The following is an 18834-nucleotide window of genomic DNA, read 5'->3' as shown; positions in this document are numbered from 1 at the left end:
AAACCTAAGATGCTGATAGCTTTTGCTGAGTGCTGAGTTGGGAGTTCTGAGTTCCAATCCTGCCTTTGCCAACGACTAACTAAGCAAGTGTCTCTTCTGCCCAGGGCCTCGGTTTCCTGCCCTGGAAAATAAGAGGTTTAGATCTCCTGATCTTGAAGGGCCCTGCTGGAGCCAACCTTCCATGAGCCTGTGATTCAAACGGGAAATCTAGAAACTGTTGGTTGTAGCAGCAGACAGAGCTGTCCCCTCCCTCCCCCGTGGCCGGCCTGGCCCTGCTCACCGCGCACGATGAGCTGGCGCTCCCTGCTCACGGTGGCAGCCGCGTTGCTGGCGATGCACGTGTAGTTGCCGTTGTGCTTGAGGGAGACGCTGGAGATCTGCAGGGAGCTCATGAATTCCTTGCTCTCGATGGTCACGCCCGAGCCTGAGATGATCACCTGTCCATCCTTCCTCCAGGTGATGCGGATGGGCATGTCTCCCGAGGACACCACGCAGGGGATGTAGAGCAGCTGGCCGATGGAGGCGGGCGGGAACTCGAAAGGCTGGATCAGCGGGGGCACTGGGAAGGCAAGGGGGTGCCGCCGTCAGACCCCACGGGCCCCAGCCTGGCCGGCTGTGCTGCCTCTCCAGCCTCAGCTGGGGGCCTTGAGTAGACCTCCCCGGGACACGGTGCCTTGTTCTCCTGCACGTGCATAGTCTCCTGGACATGCCTGGGTGCCCTGCCATCATGCCTGCCTCCCGCCCCTCTGGCCATCCAGTCTGGGCCCGCTGTCTCTGGTCAGAGCCTTGGCCGGCCGCATTAACTCTGACCTTCAGAGTTGCCCTGGGTGGACTCACGTGCTTCTTGACTCCCATCTGCCTGCAGACCCCTTGCTCAGCTTTCCCCCCGACTTCTCTGCCACTCCTTAGCACCCCTGTGCTCTCCTTCTCACCCCTGAGACACATCTCCCAGCTCTCTGGGGGCCTGGGATGCCTAAAACCAGGAGTGCTGTGTCCCAGTCTCCTCTCGCAAAGGCCCCATCACCCACCCCACCCCTCTCCATTGTCGTCGGGTATTAGGACAGGCGAGTGGAAGCGCACATCACTGTTTCAGGTGCTTTATACACTTTATCTCACTGAATCCTCCCACTATAATGTCTCCATTTTGCAGACGAGAAAACTGAGGTTCAGAGCAGAGAGGTATTAGGCCCTAGGTTTCTGTGCTCAGAAGAGGTGACAGTGGGGCTTTAAACCTGATCTGTCTGCTCTCCAAGTCCAAGCTCTCTTCACTACGCTCCTTGGTTGTCTCTCTGAGAAAGCCCCAAACATGCCCGGACCAGAGACTCTCGTGTCTTGTCAGTGAGCTCCCTTGGGTGGCAAGAAAGAGCAGAGAGGGAGCCCTGACTTCTGTGAGACAACCAGCTGTCAGACGCCTCTGGCAAAGCACCATCCACCCAACCTCCCTCCCCGAGAGATGCGGCTCCTCCCTCCTGCCCCCACCGCCCACATCTCAGCCCCTGGGGGGCCTGTCTGGAGCCGAGTCGCTGTGAGATGGATCCTCCTTTCTCGGCTCTGGCTAGAGCATCAGCCATTATCTTTATGATAACTCAATTAGGCTGCAGCGACTTCCCCAGCAAGTGGGGGGAGAGGAGAGAGGAGACAGACAATTAGCTTAACAAGGATGAGCACCCAGTAGATGAGATCTCTTTTCTGCAGTGGGATAATTAAATTACAAGGCTGTCCGCGGTTCTCTGGCCTTCTCCCAGGCACCAGCCCCACCCTCCTTGGAAGCCTGCTACTCTCCACCCCCGGCCACCCAGAGTGGCCACGGAGGGGCACGGGCTCTGAGGGGCAAGGATGGGTGGCATGGGATGCAAGCCCAAGGCCCTCCCTGTACCCCAAGGACGTTCGTGGCTCGGGACAGAGCTGCCCGTGGAGTAGCCAGGTGTGGACATTGATAACCCTCGGCAGCCCTTTGGGTCCCTGGGGGAGTTCTTAACCAGGAGCTCTAGCTCCCGAGGAAGTGACATTTAGGAGGGATGTGGCCTCTATGATCCTCAGCAGGGTGACCGTTCCAGTGTCATCTCCCACCTCCCCCTTCACTCCAGCCCTGGGCCCCGTCAGCTTGCCACGAGCGCCCACAGCCCCGCACCTTCGCCCTGCCCGGTGAGCATAGCTGGCACTTGTCCTCATCTCCCGCCACGTGCACTCCTCACCCGCCGGCTTTGCCCCGTCTCATTCCAGATCCACTGGGCCCTACCTCCCAGCCAGCTTTTCTGGTGCTGTAGCTGTTGTCCGGGTCTCCTCATCCTGGTCTCTGGCTACCTCTTTTCCCTGGGTGGGGCTTTGCCCCCAGTGTTCTGAGCGGTTTGTTGGGCCTTGGACATCCTCAGGTAGATTTCTCTGGAACCCTGACTCCAGCAATGGTTCAACGCCTGTTCCTGAGACTTCCCAGAGTTTGCCCTTGTTGGGCCTCTGCTGACCCCCTCCTGGTTTCTATTTTTCCTGAGCCTAGGTCAGACCTAGCCCTGCGGGCCTCCCTGGCGGAGCTGTTGCAGAGACCCTGACGTGCCAAGCAGTGTTTCCTTAGGCCTGGAAGAACCAGTTCTGGCCCAGTCCTCCCTCCTGCAAAGGCCCAAAGCTAGAGCCCCACAGGCCTCCTGTCCCTTCAGACCCTGCTCAAATGCCACCTCTTCTGTGAAGCCCACCTTCCTCCTGCACAGCCCTGCAGCCCTCGGTCCATGCCTTGATTACAGCATTTGTCACATGGCAGTGGGGAACTGGGTCACCACTTCCCTGGAGGGCTGGGAGCTAGGACTTATCATTTACCCAGCAAACTTTAGGTGCCCAATAAATGCTTGTTGGGTGAGTAAATGAATGAACACATGTCTGGATATCATTTCCTAGGGTAACCTCGGAAGTTCACCCATGAGGTGGGCAAGGGGTAGGGTGAGCACAGGATGGGGGCTCGATCAGCATAAGGGGTGCCCTGTGCTGTTTGTCAAGATGCCACATTGATGCTACGGGATTCTGGAGCCCGGAGCTTCTCCCCTGGTCCTTCCTAGGGGCAGGGCCCTGGCTGCCACAGCACCAAACTGGTGGCTGTGATTTAAGAGCCCTGTGGACACTTGAACATGAGCAGAGAGTGGCGGCAGTGACGAGGGCCAGGAGAGCAGGACATGTGGCACAACAAGGAGGTGGGAGGTTCTGTGGAGGGAGGAAAGGTCTGGAAGGCCATGCCGGGGGAGGGCATTTCCATCAGACAGAGCAGTGGACGGAGAGAGAGTGAAATCAGGCCGGAAGATTCAGTTCAGGCCAGGAGAAGACTGTCTTTCTCGGTACGAAAGGATTTAGATAATGGAACAAGTTACTAAGGCAGGTTAATTCATTAATTAACTAATTCATTTAATATTTATGAAATGCCTGCTCTGCGAAGGCATTATGCTCTGTGTGGGCTGGGGAAAGGAGAAACACGCTTAAACTCCAGAGCCCCCGGGAGCTTATCGGTTACTAGGGAAGGTAAGATACTTCCCCCAAAGGTTGCTGGACAAGCATCACCTGGATGCACAGAGGCTGAACTTGGAGCAGGGGGAGATGTCATCCAGGTGGGTGACTGACTGCAGCTTCATGGAGGAGGTGGCTTTGAACTGAGAATTAAAGTACACACACGCTTTCAAAAAATATATGGGGTGAAGGAGAGGGAAAGGCTGGGTCAAGGGGCAGAGGCCAACTAGGGGCTGTCATTCCCTTCTGGTCCTCAGGAATGACACCGATGGCTATTTCAGAGGCCACTGAAGAAGAGAGTGGCCAACATCCGTGCTGGCGGGTCAGACATTCAGCTGGGCTGGCCCAGCGCTCCCGAGAGCGCCGTGGTCTCCTGTGGGAGGCAGATGACCAGACGGCTTCCCAGAGGCCCGAGGCAGGCTCCTCGCCGCCCTCCACCCCCTCTGCAGGTGCCGTGGCTGGGGAGCACGCCCCAGGAGCTCTGCTGGGAGTGCCAGGGGCCAGAGCTGCTCAGGGTTCCACAGCTCCAGGCTAGCATTCCGACAGCCCCTAAGTGCCGGCACAGGGAACGGCCTGGAGGGAGAAGAAAGCCCGGGGATCCTGGCTCTGTCCCGGGCTCGCTAACTACCAGGAGTGCTGTAAAAGGAGGGTGTGGGTTAGGGTTAGGGTTAGGGTTAGGGTTAGGGCTAGGGTACCACGAGTACCCAGATGGGGGCTGCTTTCTGACTGTGAGTCTGCAGTGCCTTCCCCAGTGCTCAGGGGACAGATGTGGGCTAGTTGAGTGTGTGTGTCCATTTCCACCTCTGGCAAAACACCCCCCCGCAGCCTAGTGCTAATCTTAGCTCTTTTTAGTGTTGAGTCCAGCTCATGGGCCTCCTGCCCCTGAGTCCTGACATGTCCCCAGCAGACAGCCTGGACGTAGGGACACGAATGCCCCACAACCCAGGGACTTCTCTCTGAAGCCTTGCTCGGGCACGTCTTTAGCAAGGCATTGCAATGGTGAAGAGGCCAGTGTGGCTGAGAAGATGCAGTGGCCGAGGCCGTCCATGCCATGGCTGGCTACCGTAAAGCCTTTACAGCCACTTGTTTGGGAGTGTTGCGCGGGGAAAGGCGCGCTGACCACCAGCCCAGACCATAAACGCTTTCCGGTGTCTCTCATCGTCTCTGTCTCAGACGGAGCCTTTTATTTACTGCACCTGCTAGCAGCGTGTGCACCGTGGGAAGTCGGAGCTTCTCTGCCCGCACAGCCTGTGGTGGGGAAAAAGCCATGCCTGGGGCCCGGGCACCTGGTTCCAGACTCTGCTACCCACTGAAGTGACCATAGGCGAGGCTGCCTTCTCTCCACCACCCTGTCTCTGCGTCTGAGCCTCAGTTTCCTCGTTTGCAAAATGGAGGGCTTGGACCAAATAATGTCTAAAGTCTAACACTGATTTTCCAGTTCTAACATGTCCCATATTTTAGGAACAATAATAGCTTATTTCAGTTTTTTACACAACCCTCTCTTCCCAGACCACCTTATTTAAAATTGCAAACCCCTTCCCCTCCCACCCCCAGCACTCTCAGCCCCGCTCCTGTGTGACACGAGTGTCTTTGGGGTATTTGCTGTGTGATCCGATTCGCAATTAAAACGTAAACCCCCTGATGGCAGGGATTTTTGTCTTTTTTGAGCATAGCTGTATCACAAAACCTAAAATAGTTCCTGGATTATCGTGGGTGCACAGTAAATGTCACCACATGAATACATGGATGCTGCTACAGCTTCATCGCCACCATGATCATCACCTTTGTTACCACCACCGTCACGAGCCCTGTCTGTCCCATAGGAGGCTGCTTGCACCCATGTTCCTGGCACGCTGGGCTGGGAAAATAGGTTGTTGGCAGCAGCTTCCTTGGTGGCCCCTCCCTGCAAGTGCCATTAGGCCATCCCCTCCCATTGAGCCTGTCGTGCCCCTTCCTGTGGACTCCAGTGGGGTTTCTTCCAAACCTCTGCCTCTGCCAATGGCGGGCATTCGGCCAGGCAGCTGGCTCTGTCATGGGCCCTACAATCGTAGAAACCCCCGACCCATTCATTAGGGTGGGACGGGGCCTCTGCCATGTGTGCCCAGGCATACGGCAGGGACTGGGGTGAGCAGCTCTCAAGCTCAGCATTGAGCGGCTAGGGGAGAACGAGTGTGGGAGGGAGTGTGGGCATTTGTGAGAGTGTGTCTGTGTGTGGGTGGGCGTGTGCCCTCTTCCTCTCGCTCTCCACGGGAGCCTGGCACTGCCTCCCGGTCCTGGCCCTGCCGAGCATGGGCAGAAAGCACCTCACGCCTTCGTTTTGGCTCCAGAGGCCCTGGGAGGCTCAGATGGAGGGATGGAGATGTTTCTTCGCTGAGCCAATGCCAAGGGGCCCCAATTGCAGCTCTGCCTTCCTAGTTAATTAAACATTCAGCCTGCATGCCCAGAGATGCTTTTATGCTACATTATTTTTCAGCTACAGGGGGCCCTAAAGTCACCAAATCTAGGTTGGATCTGTGTGCTCTCCTCTTAGCATTCTGCCAAGGAGCTCTTCGGATGGCCAGGGACACGCACCTGCCTCCCCTGCAGCCTGGCTCTCCCCCGCCAGTCAGTGCTACATGTGCCAAAGCCCAGGCAGCCCTCGAACTGTCCTCCACCCTCTGTGACCTCTGCTCCTCCCACCTTGCTGGGCCACAGCAGGCTCACTTGGGCAATATATCATGTGGCCCCACCCGCAGCCACCTTTCGTGGCTCAGGAATGTTCCCTTACAAGAGGACGCCAACAGAGGAAATGATTGCGTACATGTAACTGCTAGTAAGCATGTATACATATGTGTGCTCGAGTGAACAGGCTAATGTGTTCATCTGTTGCATGTGCGTGTGTATATGTACCAGCATGTACATGTACATGCATGTGTCCTCACACACAGGTCTCCGCACATGTGTGTGCATGCGTGCTCATGTCGGGTGTGTTCTGCCTTTCTCAGCTCAGTGTTTGAAAAATTCATTAGAAGACAGGCAGTCCCAGAAGGAATGGAGTCAGCAGTTGTTCTTCCAGCTCATGGCACAGCATGGGCTCTGCCCCGCCCTGCCACCAACCCTTGGCCCCAAGGAGAGGTGGGGGTGTGGGGGGCACTTCCTATTTTATCTCCAGCTTCTAGTGCCCTGTCCCACCCTCACCTCACCCTACTCTACTTTCTATGGGTCTGCTCTGATCGTGGGTGGGATGCACTTTCCAGCCAGGCAGTAGCAGTGGGGGCTGGAGAGTGGGGTCTGGATGGGCCCATCCTTTCCTCGCCAGCCCCTGCCCCCAGTCAGGGCGTCTTGCCATGCCCAGGGGCACCTCCTCCATCCCCCTCCCTGGCTAGCTCTTGGAACAGCACATCAGCTAATCAAGCAGCGTGATCATAATCAGCTCTGATGGTTCTTCTGCAAAAGTGCATTCTAATGAGGTGGGGGGAGGGAGCAAGGAGAGAATGGAGGGGAGGGGACTTGAGCTTTCTGGGGGAGGCACGGGGTCCTGGAGCCCCTCACAGCCTGCTGCTTCTTGGTCTAGAGAGAAAACAGGTGACTACACCCCTTCTAGGGCTGGATTTCTGGGATTTTTCAGACCCTGAGGGTGGGGAAGGGGGAAGGTGTACACACGAGCCTGTACATCGTACACACACACACACACACACACACACACACACACACACACACACACACACACACACACACACACACATTCCTGCTTTGTGAATGCCCAGCTTGTGCTGGGTGCTGGGGATTCACGTGTGCAAGTGCATCAGCCCTGTCCTCTAGGATCTCATGTGCTCTCTGCGCGCGCGCGCGCACACACACACACACACACACTCTCTCTCTCTCTCTCTCCCCCTCCCCCGGCCGCGGAGACATTGTCGCTCAGCACCATCACAACAGGCCCGGCGAGTCGCTGAGACAGAATGCATCAGATTCAATTCATTAGGACTGATCGCTCCCTGAATGGAGCTGAATAATTGATGAGCAGAAGCAGCTTTCAGGATGTTCCGAGTACTCCGAGGCCGCTGGAGCCCTGTTATTATTTTTTTTTTAAGCCAACAAACCCAGCCAAATGCTTGCCAGCGCGGGCGGGTGAAGGGAGTAGAGCAAAGGTTAGATGTTTTAATATGTGATGTTTACACTGTAAACTCTCGGTCCACTGCTTGTCACGGAAATGGATACAGGCGGCCCCGGGATGCAGGGTGGGGTAGGCAGGCTGCGCTGTGTGCCACTGCCACCGGGCTGGCTGGCCCAGGATGCCACGGGCGGGGACGTGGCAGGGGGTTCGTGAGGTTCCGGCTGGCACAGCCGGGCCCCAGGGCTGAGCAGAGGCGTTAGGTGAGGAGGTGGCCAGGGTGGCCGTCAGCCTGGCGGGGGTGAAACAGGAGGGCAGCAGGGAGGCAGGGCTGTCAGGGTCTGAGATGGCCACAGAGGCCCCCGTTCTCTGGGCTCCAAGTGAGGTTTCCTAGTCAGTCAGTCCCCCCAGCCTGATGTCTCAGTTTTAGGTCAAAGCACAGGCTGTCTGGCACTACGGCGGGTGTTGGGAACACAGGATGCATGTGACACGGCCTCTGTGCACTAATGACAAGGAGCATGGGGGAAGCGCTGACCTGCCTTTCACGGCCACGGTTCAGTTCTTCCAGCTGTCCACCCGCCATCCCACTGGACATCCCGCTGTCATCCGTGCTGGGAGGGCCAAAGCCAAATGCAGCCTCTGTCCCCCCAAACTCTTCCTCCTCCCAGCCTTCCCTCTCCCTAACTCTGTCTTGCTTCCAGTCTGGGAGCAAAGCAGCAGCCTGGCGTCTGGGACACATGGGGCTGTCGCCCAGTGTCAGAGCCCCTTCATGGGCCTGGAGCCCTCTCCTCTTTTCCATCCTCCCGTGGGCCCCTGGCTGGGTTTCCTCTCCTGGTTAATGCTGTCCCTCCCTCTCTGCCCTTAAGGATATGGGGGCGGTCTCCTCAGTGTCCTCTCCCCACTGCTGGGGTGACACAGATGCCCAGGGAAAGGGGCTCTCAGAGTTCCCAAGGGCTCTGTCTCTTCCATCTCCCTCCCAGGTGGTCTGCAGTCTCTATGTCTTTATTCCTGGGGTGGAGGGCAGGGCGAACATTCCTCCCCGCTTCCTGCCCTTCCCCCAGCTCTGACCATTCTGGGTGGGAGCCCAGGTTGGGCAGTTATTCAGACCTGGGAAAAATTCTGACTCCAGATGGCAATTTATTTAACTTTTCCATGCCTCAGATTTCTGCCCTGGAAATTGGGGATGAAATGGTACCTGCCTTAGGTAAGTGGGTAGCTCTGGAGTTAAATAAAACACGCACGTAGGGCATCAAGCACAGGGACTGGGCACGGAGCGGGCCCTCCGCAGTGCTGTCTGCCAGATTGTCACAGTGATCGCGGCCTGGTGCTGGAGCCCCATGCTGCAGAGGACAGCTCCTCCACTAACCTTCTCCATGCTTGAGGCCCCCCACCCCCACTCAACCCTGCCCTGCTCTCCAGAAAGAGATGTCAACCCCTTACGCAGCGTGGTATGTGACCCCCTCCCAGGCAGTGAGAGCTGCCTGGCTCTCACTGACCTCCTTGGTGAGGCCCAGCAGGACCCACCTCCCACCCTGCCCCAGAGCAACCGGACCACCACCCTTTCATTCACTGTCCTGACAGTCTCCAGTCCTGTCACTCCTGGAGAATGTATTGGGGGCTTTGCACACCTGCACAGCCCCCGGAGCAAGAGGACATCATCACCGACTCACACATTCATGTATTTGCTTCTTTATGTTCATTCATTCATTTGACCCACGGACCTAGGGATGGCTACCCCGTCCCAGGCGGGAAGCACAGACCTCACCCAGGTGAGCGTCAAGGGCCCAGGAGGGAGGAGGCTTTTAGGCACCAGGCGGAGCTTTCCAGGCCTCAAGCAGTGCTAGCAGATGGAAGGGCCTTCCCAGTCCTGTAAAAGCAGCCTGAAGTGGCCAGTCTGTGACCCAGGGGCGAGCCAGGGCTCCCAGCGTGGGCTCCTCCACCCTGGCCTCCTGCTGCTGATCCCTTGTGTGGCTCTGCCAAGTTCGGGGCAGCTCATCCTGACCTCAGGGGCGCAGTGCAGCCCACCAGCTCTGACCCGGCCTCTTGCCCAGAAGGCGACCTGCCTCCTCTTTGTCTGGGACTGACCCCTCCTGCCCCTGGGGTGAGGCTGCCTTGTCCTGCAGCCTGCGGAGGGACCCGGATGTAGAGGCACTTGTGGCCTTTTGTGTGCACCCACAGTCTTTTATTATCTTGCCCCCTTTCTTCTGAACGCCAGGCAAGGGCCTCTTGTGCTCGGCTTCCACTTGCTCAGGACTGCCTGCTGCCGCCTAGGTGGCTGGCCGGAGAGGGGCCGGTGCATCCTGGGTGGCCAGGTGGGCAGGGTGGGCAGGGGCTCGGGTGGGGGAGGGAGACCTACCTTTGACGGCCACGTGGACGCTCTGGCTGATGGAGAGCTGGGGCTGGATGAGGACGCTGCATAGGTACTCCCCCTCGTCCATGCCCTTCTGCACGTCGGTCAGCTTGAGGGTCCCGTTCTCAAACACCACCTGGCGGTGGTTGTCCGGCAGCAGCAGGGCATCCTTGTACCACTTGATGGAGTAGTAGGGGTAGCCGATGACCCTGCAGTTGATAAGGGTGTCCCGCCCGGCGACAGCTGTGATGTTCCTCATCGCCCGGATGCTGGGGGGACCTGGGCAGGAGTCAGGAGGGAGCAGGAGGAGAGGGGGGGCAGGTGGTGCCGTCAGCCGGGGACAGCCAGGCACCGCCCTGTGCAGCTTTTCTCGGGTGCTCGGCCCCTGGGACTTCCAGGGTGTAGGCATTTGGTGGGGGTAGAGGGACATCTTTTTCCAGGGCTCAGGATGGAGACCGGAGTTGAGGGACATGGTGGTCTCTCTGGGACTCACTGTTACTAGCTTCAAATAATTGCAAACAGACACGGTACATACATGCCTGGGGCAAGAGCCATTCCCCTAGGGGGACTGGGTACGTGACCAAACTGCAGCCTCATCAAGAAGTGACTGGGATTTGGGGGGGAAAATCCTCATTTATGAAAATATTAAGGCTTTGGGGTTCAAGTGGAAATGTGGAGAATCTGTTATTCCCATTCTACACGCTCATATGGGTCTCGTACCCCAAAGATCTTATCTGTGCTATTTAAAGACAACAGGAGGTCTTCACTGGATGAGCTGATGACTTTATTTCACCAGGTGAACGTGTATTGTGGGGCCCAGAGAAGGGGCTGTGAAGGGGGGGGCTCTGGTCACACTGGCTGGGGGAGGGAGTGGCCGTAGCTGGGTCAGCCAGGCAGATGGCAACGTGGGGGGTGCAAAGAGGGCACAGAGACCGCCAAGCAGGGACAGTGCCCGCGCGGGTACAAGAGCTCCCTGGGCTTCAGGTCCTCATCCAGAAGATGAGGGGCCAGACTAGGAAATCTCCCAGGGCCCTGCAGCTCCGCCCCCTTCCAATTCAGAGGAGAGGGCAGGAGGGTGACCAGGTGCGAGGGCCGCACTTCTTGTGGATTGGACGCCAGGTACAGGTGAATTTAGCATGAACCTCCACCTGTGCTCCCCTTCCCTGCCCCTGCGGAAAACCCGTAGTGCCCCTGGACCAGCACCCCTTCCCTCCGTGCTACCCTCCTCCACCTCTGCCCTGGGGCCAGGGTTCACTGGAAGGGTCAGATGAGGACCAGTCAGACCCCAGAGGGCTGCAAATAGCTTCAGGGGAGACTCTGTTCTCAAGGCAGTGACTTGGAGAACTGAGATACGGGGACAACCCCCTTAAGGACTCCTTGCCACACTCTTGGAGGCTGCCTGTCTTGGAACACCCCACCCAGCCTCAGCTCCTACTCTCGATGGTTTGAGCCGTGGGGGGAGAAGATGATGCCCTGGCTCCTGGCTGCTCGCACCTCCCGGAGTACTGGGGGGCTGGCTCAGTGGGAGGACACCAGGGGCACCGCTTTGGTGGGCACCCACTGGCCCCACTGCCCCGTCCTTGTCCTTGCAAGGCCCTGGCAGGGCTGGCAGATGCTAGCAGGTGGGTGGCGTACCCGGGGCACAGAGAGATTTGATGGGTGGGCATGGGCCAGAGGGTGGGGTGGGCAGCTGGAGCTCTGGAGAGCAACGGTGGAGGGAGGAGGGTGGGAATGAGAAAGGGGGTGAGCTGTACCCGACACACACACACACACACACACACACACACACACACACACAAAGCATGGATGATGGGGCTCACAGAGGGCAGGGGACAGGGGATGAGAGAGAGAGACCTCTACTAAAATCAAAATGACGATTAATAATAATAATAAGTACCAATCAGCACAAGAATAATGGTAACCACAGAGATGGCAAAGGAACTCAAAACCTATGCTGATATTTAAATGTAGACAGGCACCTCTTACGTTTATTCGCGCCTGATATTCAGCACTGCCCACCGAGTTCCGCGCCGTGCACCGGTACACGCCCCCGTCGCGGATCTGGGGGCCCGTGACGTTCATGTGGCTGATGGTGGTGCCGTCCGACATGGTGTACTGGTTGGTGCGGTGGCTGCCGTCCCGCACGATGGGCTCGTCGTCCAGGGCCCAGGTGACCGTGGGGGGCGGGGCGCCCTTGGCCGCACACATGAGCGAGAACTGCTCCCCGGGGTTGACCACCTTCTCGCTGAAGGACGAGACGATGCGGGGCGTGCCGTCTGCAGGGAGCGAGGAGCCCCCTTCAGGGTCATCGAGCCATGGACAGCCCATCCCCCCAGGCACCCCACCTTGGCAGGGAGAGGAGGCAAACCGGTGCGTGGTAACAGTGAAGAACTCTCACGCACATCGGTTCACTGGCAGTCACAGCCCGGCCAGGGCCAGTGACTACTGCACGTGGGATTAGACTCTGGAGTTGGGATCCTCCTCCCTCAACCCCCTGTTAGCCCTGTGTCTTTGGGCAGGTTACTTAACCTCTCTGAGTCTTCCCAACTCTTGGTGCTGGAGGACGGAACAACAGTGATGATGGTTAGACCCACTTCAAATGGATATCGTGAGCATGAAATGAATTACTGCATTTAAGACGTTTAGCACAGTGCTTTGTGAGTACTTAATAAATGTTAGCTCCTCTCAACTTTTCCTTTATTAATAAAGACACAGAGGCTCAGAAGTTAACTGTGTGGAACTGTGTGTGGAGGGGCCCTGCCCTGTGGAGTCTGGTTCCCAATCCCTTTGCATGTGACCGTGCCCGCAGGAGGGGTGAGGGTGCCTTGGTCCTGCGAGCAAAAGGCCTGAAGTTTGAGGCTGCAAACGCAAGTTGCCCAGAGGTGGAGCCGTAAGTTTTGGCTAGCAGAATAACCCTGGACAAGACAATTAACCTCTGTGCCCAGCTTCCTCGAGTGGAACATGGCTGTGTAATTGTTAACCCTGGCCATCCTTCCCCACAGGACTGTTGTAAAGGATTAAAATAGGCATTAAGTACTAAAAAAAAAAAGGGGGGGAGGCAAATTCAACATGGCATTCTTTACATCCTACTTAACATTTCACACCAAAACTCTGATATTAATCCAAGACTCAGCCAGTCTGCCAACTTCTGGGGGAGACCTTTACCTAAAACCCAGGGAGGGCCTGGTGCTGGGAGAGCCGGGGGATGTCACCTTGCCCTTGTCCCCTCCTCTCTCCCCCCTTCTGCCCCCGTGGCTGTCCCTCACCTTCCCCAACTCTCAACTCCCACGTGGCTGCTTCCACCTGGTCATCACGGCTGTCCTCTGGGACCCCTGTTATCCCACTGAGGCAAAGGGGACGCCCCTCAGACAGAAAACCAGCTGGGAGGGGTGGTCTGCCCCCTGGTGGGGAATCATTCGGACAGGGGGTCCCCTGACGTGAAAGGCACTCATTCCAAACTGGTCTGTGCTGGGCTGGGCAGATAGACCAGGGATTCGGCAGGACAAGAGGAGGTGAGCGCTAAGGAAGGCCTGTTTTGCTGGGTGCCCCCCAGGGTGGGCAAGGGGCCTAGGATCAGTGGGCACCTTGGACCTCCCAAGGAGTGAGGACCCACAGGGCATGGCAGGGAGACCTGTGGGGGATCTGGCATCTCTGTTCCAACAGGAGAAAATCCTTGGAAGGATCACGTTTGGTTTGTGTGTTTCGTAGCAGTGAAGGAGGGCCTGGGGAACAGCTGAGCTTGTCGGTAAGGACGGGGTTGCCACTAGCCCCCACTGTGCCTTTGTACAAATGAGGACGAGGTGCCTCCTCTGTGGGGTCACAGCCCCGTGCCGGGGCCCGTGGTCTGGCAAATGGAGTGCAAGCCGGATTTCAGTCCTCACCTACCCTCTCGGCTGGGCAACTTGTATAGTGAACAGCTTGAACAACCATACGCAGAAGTGCTGGGTGAGGAACCCTGAGTAGTGACAGCTTTAAGGGGGAGAGAGAAACAGGTAGAAACCCAGGTCCCTGGTAAGAAACAGAGCCTGCCATGAAGAGACCTCAGGCAGAGAGAGGATTCAAAAGTTCAGAGATCCTGGCACTCTTCCGTCCTCTGGAAGACTCCTCTAATAGTGACATTCTAGTAATGTCAGAGGGCAGAGGCAATCCAGTGTGATGGTTAAGAGACTTGAGTTTAAATCGCAGCTCTGTCCCTTGCGTAGAGCTGTGTGACCTTGGGCAAGTGACTGAAGCCTCAGTTTCCTCAACTGCAAAATAGGTAACAAAAAAAAGGGGCCCCCACACCTGGCGTGTAGTGCGCCCCAGATAAATCCCTCCTCCCGTTGGGACCATCTCTGCAGGCGGGAGGGAGTGAGCCCGCCGCCCTGAGCCCCGCTCACCCTCGAGCGCAATGATGGCGAAGTCCTGGGCGGTCTGGGCCTTGCGGGTGGCGAAGCACTGGTAGGCCCCGGAATGGCTCTTCTGGGCCGAGGTGATGAGCAGGGTCTCATTGCTGAGCCCGCGGATGGAGATGGCCTCGTCGGGCAGCACCAGCTCGGTGTTGCGGTACCAGCGGATGGTGAACTCCGGGGAGCCCGTGAGGGCGCAGGAGAGGATGACCGTGCTGCCAATGCCGGTCTTCAGCTTCTTTGGTGTCAGGGTCACGTGAAGGGGGTCTGGGGGGAGCGGGGCAGGCGGGAGGGGGAACGGGAGGAGGAAAGAAAGAGGGCTTACCGTGGGCGAGTGCGGCTGGGGTGGGCCCAGGTTCTGCCTCTGGACCCCTTGTGTGGATGAGGACTGATGGGGAACTCTTGCTCTAGGCCTCAATGTGCATTTTCTCTTTAAGTGACTGAATGCTTGTGTGCACTGTTACTCAGTTTTTATGAACTGTTGTATCCTGTTAACGCATATTGCTCTGTGACTCCAGTATATCTTACCTGTACTGACCAAACCTGAATAAAGATTTTTATTGTAACTCCTTAAAAAAAATGTGTTAAGAGCAGCCGAGGGGAGCTCTCTGCACATCCTGTTCCAGTGCTTCCCCGAAGTGTGTCCCTCTGCCCAGCTGGGGCTGCCCGGCTCCCTCTGGCTTGACTGGCACAGCATCCCCTGCCACCCACCCTAGAGACCACAGAGGCACCCTTGCCCACCCAGCCAGCTGCCCCCATACCTGTGGAGATAACCCGCCGCTGCCTTCCACACATGGATCCCGATCCCTGGACTCCCTGCTCCGCATCCCCACTGCCACTGCCCAGCTGCAGGCCTGCAGCCCCTGGCTTAGACCCATGCAGTGGCTTCCTCCCTGCCTCCCTCCAGCTGTCCTCTCTGCTGCAGCCAGCCTGCTCAGAGTGTGCACGACTCCCAGCAACGTAGTGTGGCATTCAAGGCTCCCCTTTTCTCCTAGGCTCCTTCTGTTGTCATCAAATCCATACAGTTTTTACAGCAACAGCAACCCGTCTGTGGCTCCTGCATACCTCAGGCTGCTTCTGGCCCCAGGGCCTCCACCTAGAGTGCTCTTTGCTTAATTCCTACTCATCCTTCACACTGAGTGTCACCTCTTCCAGGAAGCCTTCCTGGACACCACTTTCCCTCCCACTTTCCCATCCCTATTCCAGGCCCCTTGTATATAACTAACTCCACACTGAGCACACTGTCTTTTCATCACCTCTTTTACCATCCCCCGCCTCTGGACTGCATGGAATGCATGCTAGGGATGTAGACCTGGCCTCCCCCTGACCTCGATGGGCTGAGGTTCTGTGTGGGGGCTCAGGCTGCAGGAGCTTGGGAGGCCCAGTGAGGCAGCCTGCAGCAGAAGGGAAGATTGCAGGCCTGTGTGGGTCGGGCACAGCCAAAGCAGGCACGACTTCACACTTGGCTCTCCCTGCTCACTCCCCAGAGCCTCTGCCCGCTGAACAGGAAATGTCAGTGCACAGTGAGGCAGGTGGCCTCCTGCTGGTCCCAGTCGCCAGCCAGAACTCCCAGGGTTCTACTAGCCACTCTCTCCTGCACGGGCTTGGTGGCAGGGTGGGCGAGGGGCTTCTTGGCAGAACAGGGGTTTATGGAAAGCACTGTTTCCTCCCCATGAACCTGGCAGAGAGGGGCTGCAGAGAGGCTGGAAGACAGAGAAAAGCCACGTTGCTTCCCCTTGGACCTGGTGGTGCAGCCACGGCCACTGTGAGGAGGGGTGAGGGCGGGGTCAGAGGAGATGCATTCGGGGGCGGTGTGGGTGCACACACATCTGGAGGCCGTTACTTGGTGTACATCTGCATGAGTGCATTTGGATATGGCCTGTTACAGTGAAGGGATGCGTGCATCGGTGCATGAGTATGGGCACCATCCACGTGTGAACATGTGCATGTGGAAGCAGGCATGACAACTGCAACATACATGTCCACATCCATGTATGTATCTGCTTGTCTGTATGTTCTGGTGCAGGAGCTGTGGACACTCCATTTGCCTACAGTCAGGTTTGCTAATTTTCTGAGGATTTGGGGTGTGTTGTCCTTCTGACCTATTTCCTGAGGCTGTGTGAGTGTGTGTGTGTGTGTGTGTGTGTGTGTGTGTAACAGAAGGAGGTGAAGGTAATACTAGAATAAATTTTTTTGCACAGTGCTTAGGGCAAGAAGGGGTACCAACCCTGGTCCTTCTATCTGCCTGCTCTGCTGCCCAGGGCTTGTTTGCATAGGAGGAAGCCCCAAGTCCCCTGAAGCAGGGCTCTCAGCATCATAGCCTAAGCATTTGTGCCACACACTGCCACTCCCAGGGCATTTCTTGGGGCTCTTTCTACTTGTCCGGCTTTACAGTGAATTTGTGTGTGGACAGTCTCTTCCTGGCACTGCAGACAAGTGTACTGCAACTGTCAAGACCCCCCTGACTGGGGGAGAAGGAGACCAGGCCCATGTCTGGGCTGCGGGAGTCTGACACCAGGCCCAAGAGGACAGAGGGTGGGCTCTTCTGTGGGTCTCTGGGCCTCCTGAGGGTCTGTGGACCTGCAGCCCTGCACTCCTGAGACAGGAGAGGGAGGGGGAAGCTTCCTTGCTCAACCTTCATGGCAGAGTGAACCCTCCTGCAGGATGTGGGGTGGGGTCATCCCTGGACTGTCTCTCTCTACTGCCCACATTGAATGACCCTCATGATGCTGTCAGGGACGCAGGCTGTTGCTGTCCCATGAGGCCTGGGATTTCCCTAAGCGTCACCAGATCCAAGCCCCACTGCAGCCCAGAGAGCAGGGAACTCAGAGAGCTCGACTTTGGGTGCCGGAGCCAGAAGGCGCCTCTTCATTTTACAGATGTGGAACCTGAGGCCGGGTCACACAAGGGAGGGGTGGAGATGACCTTAGGTCTTTCCCTGGCATTTGCCCCTCTGTGTCTACCTTCTCTGCCTGCCTGGGGGCTCCTCAGCAGGAGGGGTCTGCTAAGGCCACCTGCTCTCCACACTGGCTCCCTGGACCCCCAGGAGGAACGGGGAGAGGAGCAGGAAAGGGCCAGAGGTGACAGCCAGCTGGCAGGCCCTGGTGTAGCTGACTCAGTTGTTTATACCCAGTGTCATATCTGATTGATCAGTGCCCCTATCAATTATTTTTGAATATTCTGAGTGTCACCCTAGGATGGGGACACATGTCCTCTCTAATTGCTTCCCTTAGTTTAGATGCTGCCTCCACAAGGCAAGGTAAGGAGCCCTGTCCTCGAGGCCAGTGTGTCACCATCACCCTCCTCATCCCATTCGAGCCTCATGACCTCTAGGAGGTAGGAGAGCTGGGATCATTATCCCATTTTACAGACAAGGACACTGAGCTGATGGTCACAGTTATGTGACTTGCCCTAAGCCACTTACTATCTGATAATGCCAGGACTAAAAGGCAGGGCTTCTGATTTCAGACCAAGGGCTTTTCCAGGTCACCAAACTGCCTTCCCCAACCAGCCAGGATTGTCCCCCAGGACTGTTCAGAGGCGGGTGCAGCTGCCAGCCACACTCCTCTCTTGTCACCTGTGATGTTCCCAGAGGTTACCGCGGCTGTGAAAGGGTCTTCCCCGACTCACCGATGACCGTGAGGGTGCCTGTGGCCTCTGCCGAGCCGAAGGTGTTGGTCACCTCACAGATGTAGGTGCCACTGTCCTCGGTCCGCAGGTCGCTGATGGTCAGCCCCGTGATGCGCTTGGTCCAGCGGCTGTCGGCTGGGAGGGGCCGCCCATCCTTGAGCCAGCGGATGGCAGGGATGGGGTAGCCCGAGGCGGTGCAGGGCAGCTCCACGGTGTGGCCGGCCCACACTTCCTGGGAGTGGAAGCCGTCCAGGATGGTGGGGATGGACTCAGCAGGGTCTGGAAGGCAGAGAGGGTCGGCAGCCCCGGCCAGCCCTGGGTGGGTGAAGTGGGGCTGGGGGAGGAAGGTGAGCACCCAGACAGGAGCCTGCCGCCCCCGGGTGCCCATGGCGAGCAGTCCCCAGCACGGCTCCAGAGGGACGTCTTGGGGAGGGCTCTCTGCATCTTCTGTGCTCGGGCCAGACTGAGCCCCTGAAAACCCTGCTTGGGACTCCCAGCAGGGCTGGGGGGAGGAGAGGATATGGCGGAGCTCAGGGCTAGAATGACAGACAGAGACAGAGGGAAGGAAAGGAAACAGAGCAAAGGTGCGGAGAGGGAGAGAGCCAGAGTGAGAGCTCCTTTCACACAGCGTCCCTGGCGTCCGGCCAATCACCTGGACATGAGAGTCATGATCTCTCAAGTTTGCAGTTCTCCATACGTCTCTGTCTGGGCCTCAGACTGGCCAGGGGGTCCCTCCCAAGGATGGGGGAAGGTCTCCCTGCCCCTGCCCTGTCTGCTGCCTGCGCTCTGGACAGACTCAGGGGTGGTCAGTGCATTTCCATCATGCCCAGAAGTACTCGGAAGTTAGCCTTCTGCAAGCCACACTTGCCGCCCCCAACAATTCTCCTCTA

At 57.6% G+C, this 18834-nt stretch overlaps 1 protein-coding gene across 1 annotated transcript in view; it reads right to left on the bottom strand.

Annotated features, from left to right (window-relative positions):
- DSCAML1 (DS cell adhesion molecule like 1) overlaps positions 1–18834 on the bottom strand; it is a 326542-nt gene that overhangs the window by 68189 nt on the left and 239519 nt on the right. Inside the window, exons 5-9 of the mRNA XM_045556390.1 lie at positions 17945–18223; positions 14306–14581; positions 11906–12202; positions 9933–10205; positions 281–559 (exon numbers count right to left, since the gene is read on the bottom strand). Of these exons, the coding sequence (XP_045412346.1) occupies positions 281–559; positions 9933–10205; positions 11906–12202; positions 14306–14581; positions 17945–18223 (1404 nt within the window). The remainder of the gene's footprint in view (positions 1–280; positions 560–9932; positions 10206–11905; positions 12203–14305; positions 14582–17944; positions 18224–18834) is intronic.

This window comes from Lemur catta, chromosome 7, assembly GCF_020740605.2.
Source record: "Lemur catta isolate mLemCat1 chromosome 7, mLemCat1.pri, whole genome shotgun sequence".
Lineage (NCBI taxonomy): Eukaryota > Metazoa > Chordata > Mammalia > Primates > Lemuridae > Lemur > Lemur catta.
The sequence above is the reverse complement of the archived record's forward strand: the minus strand, read 5'-3'. Positions and strand labels throughout refer to the sequence as shown.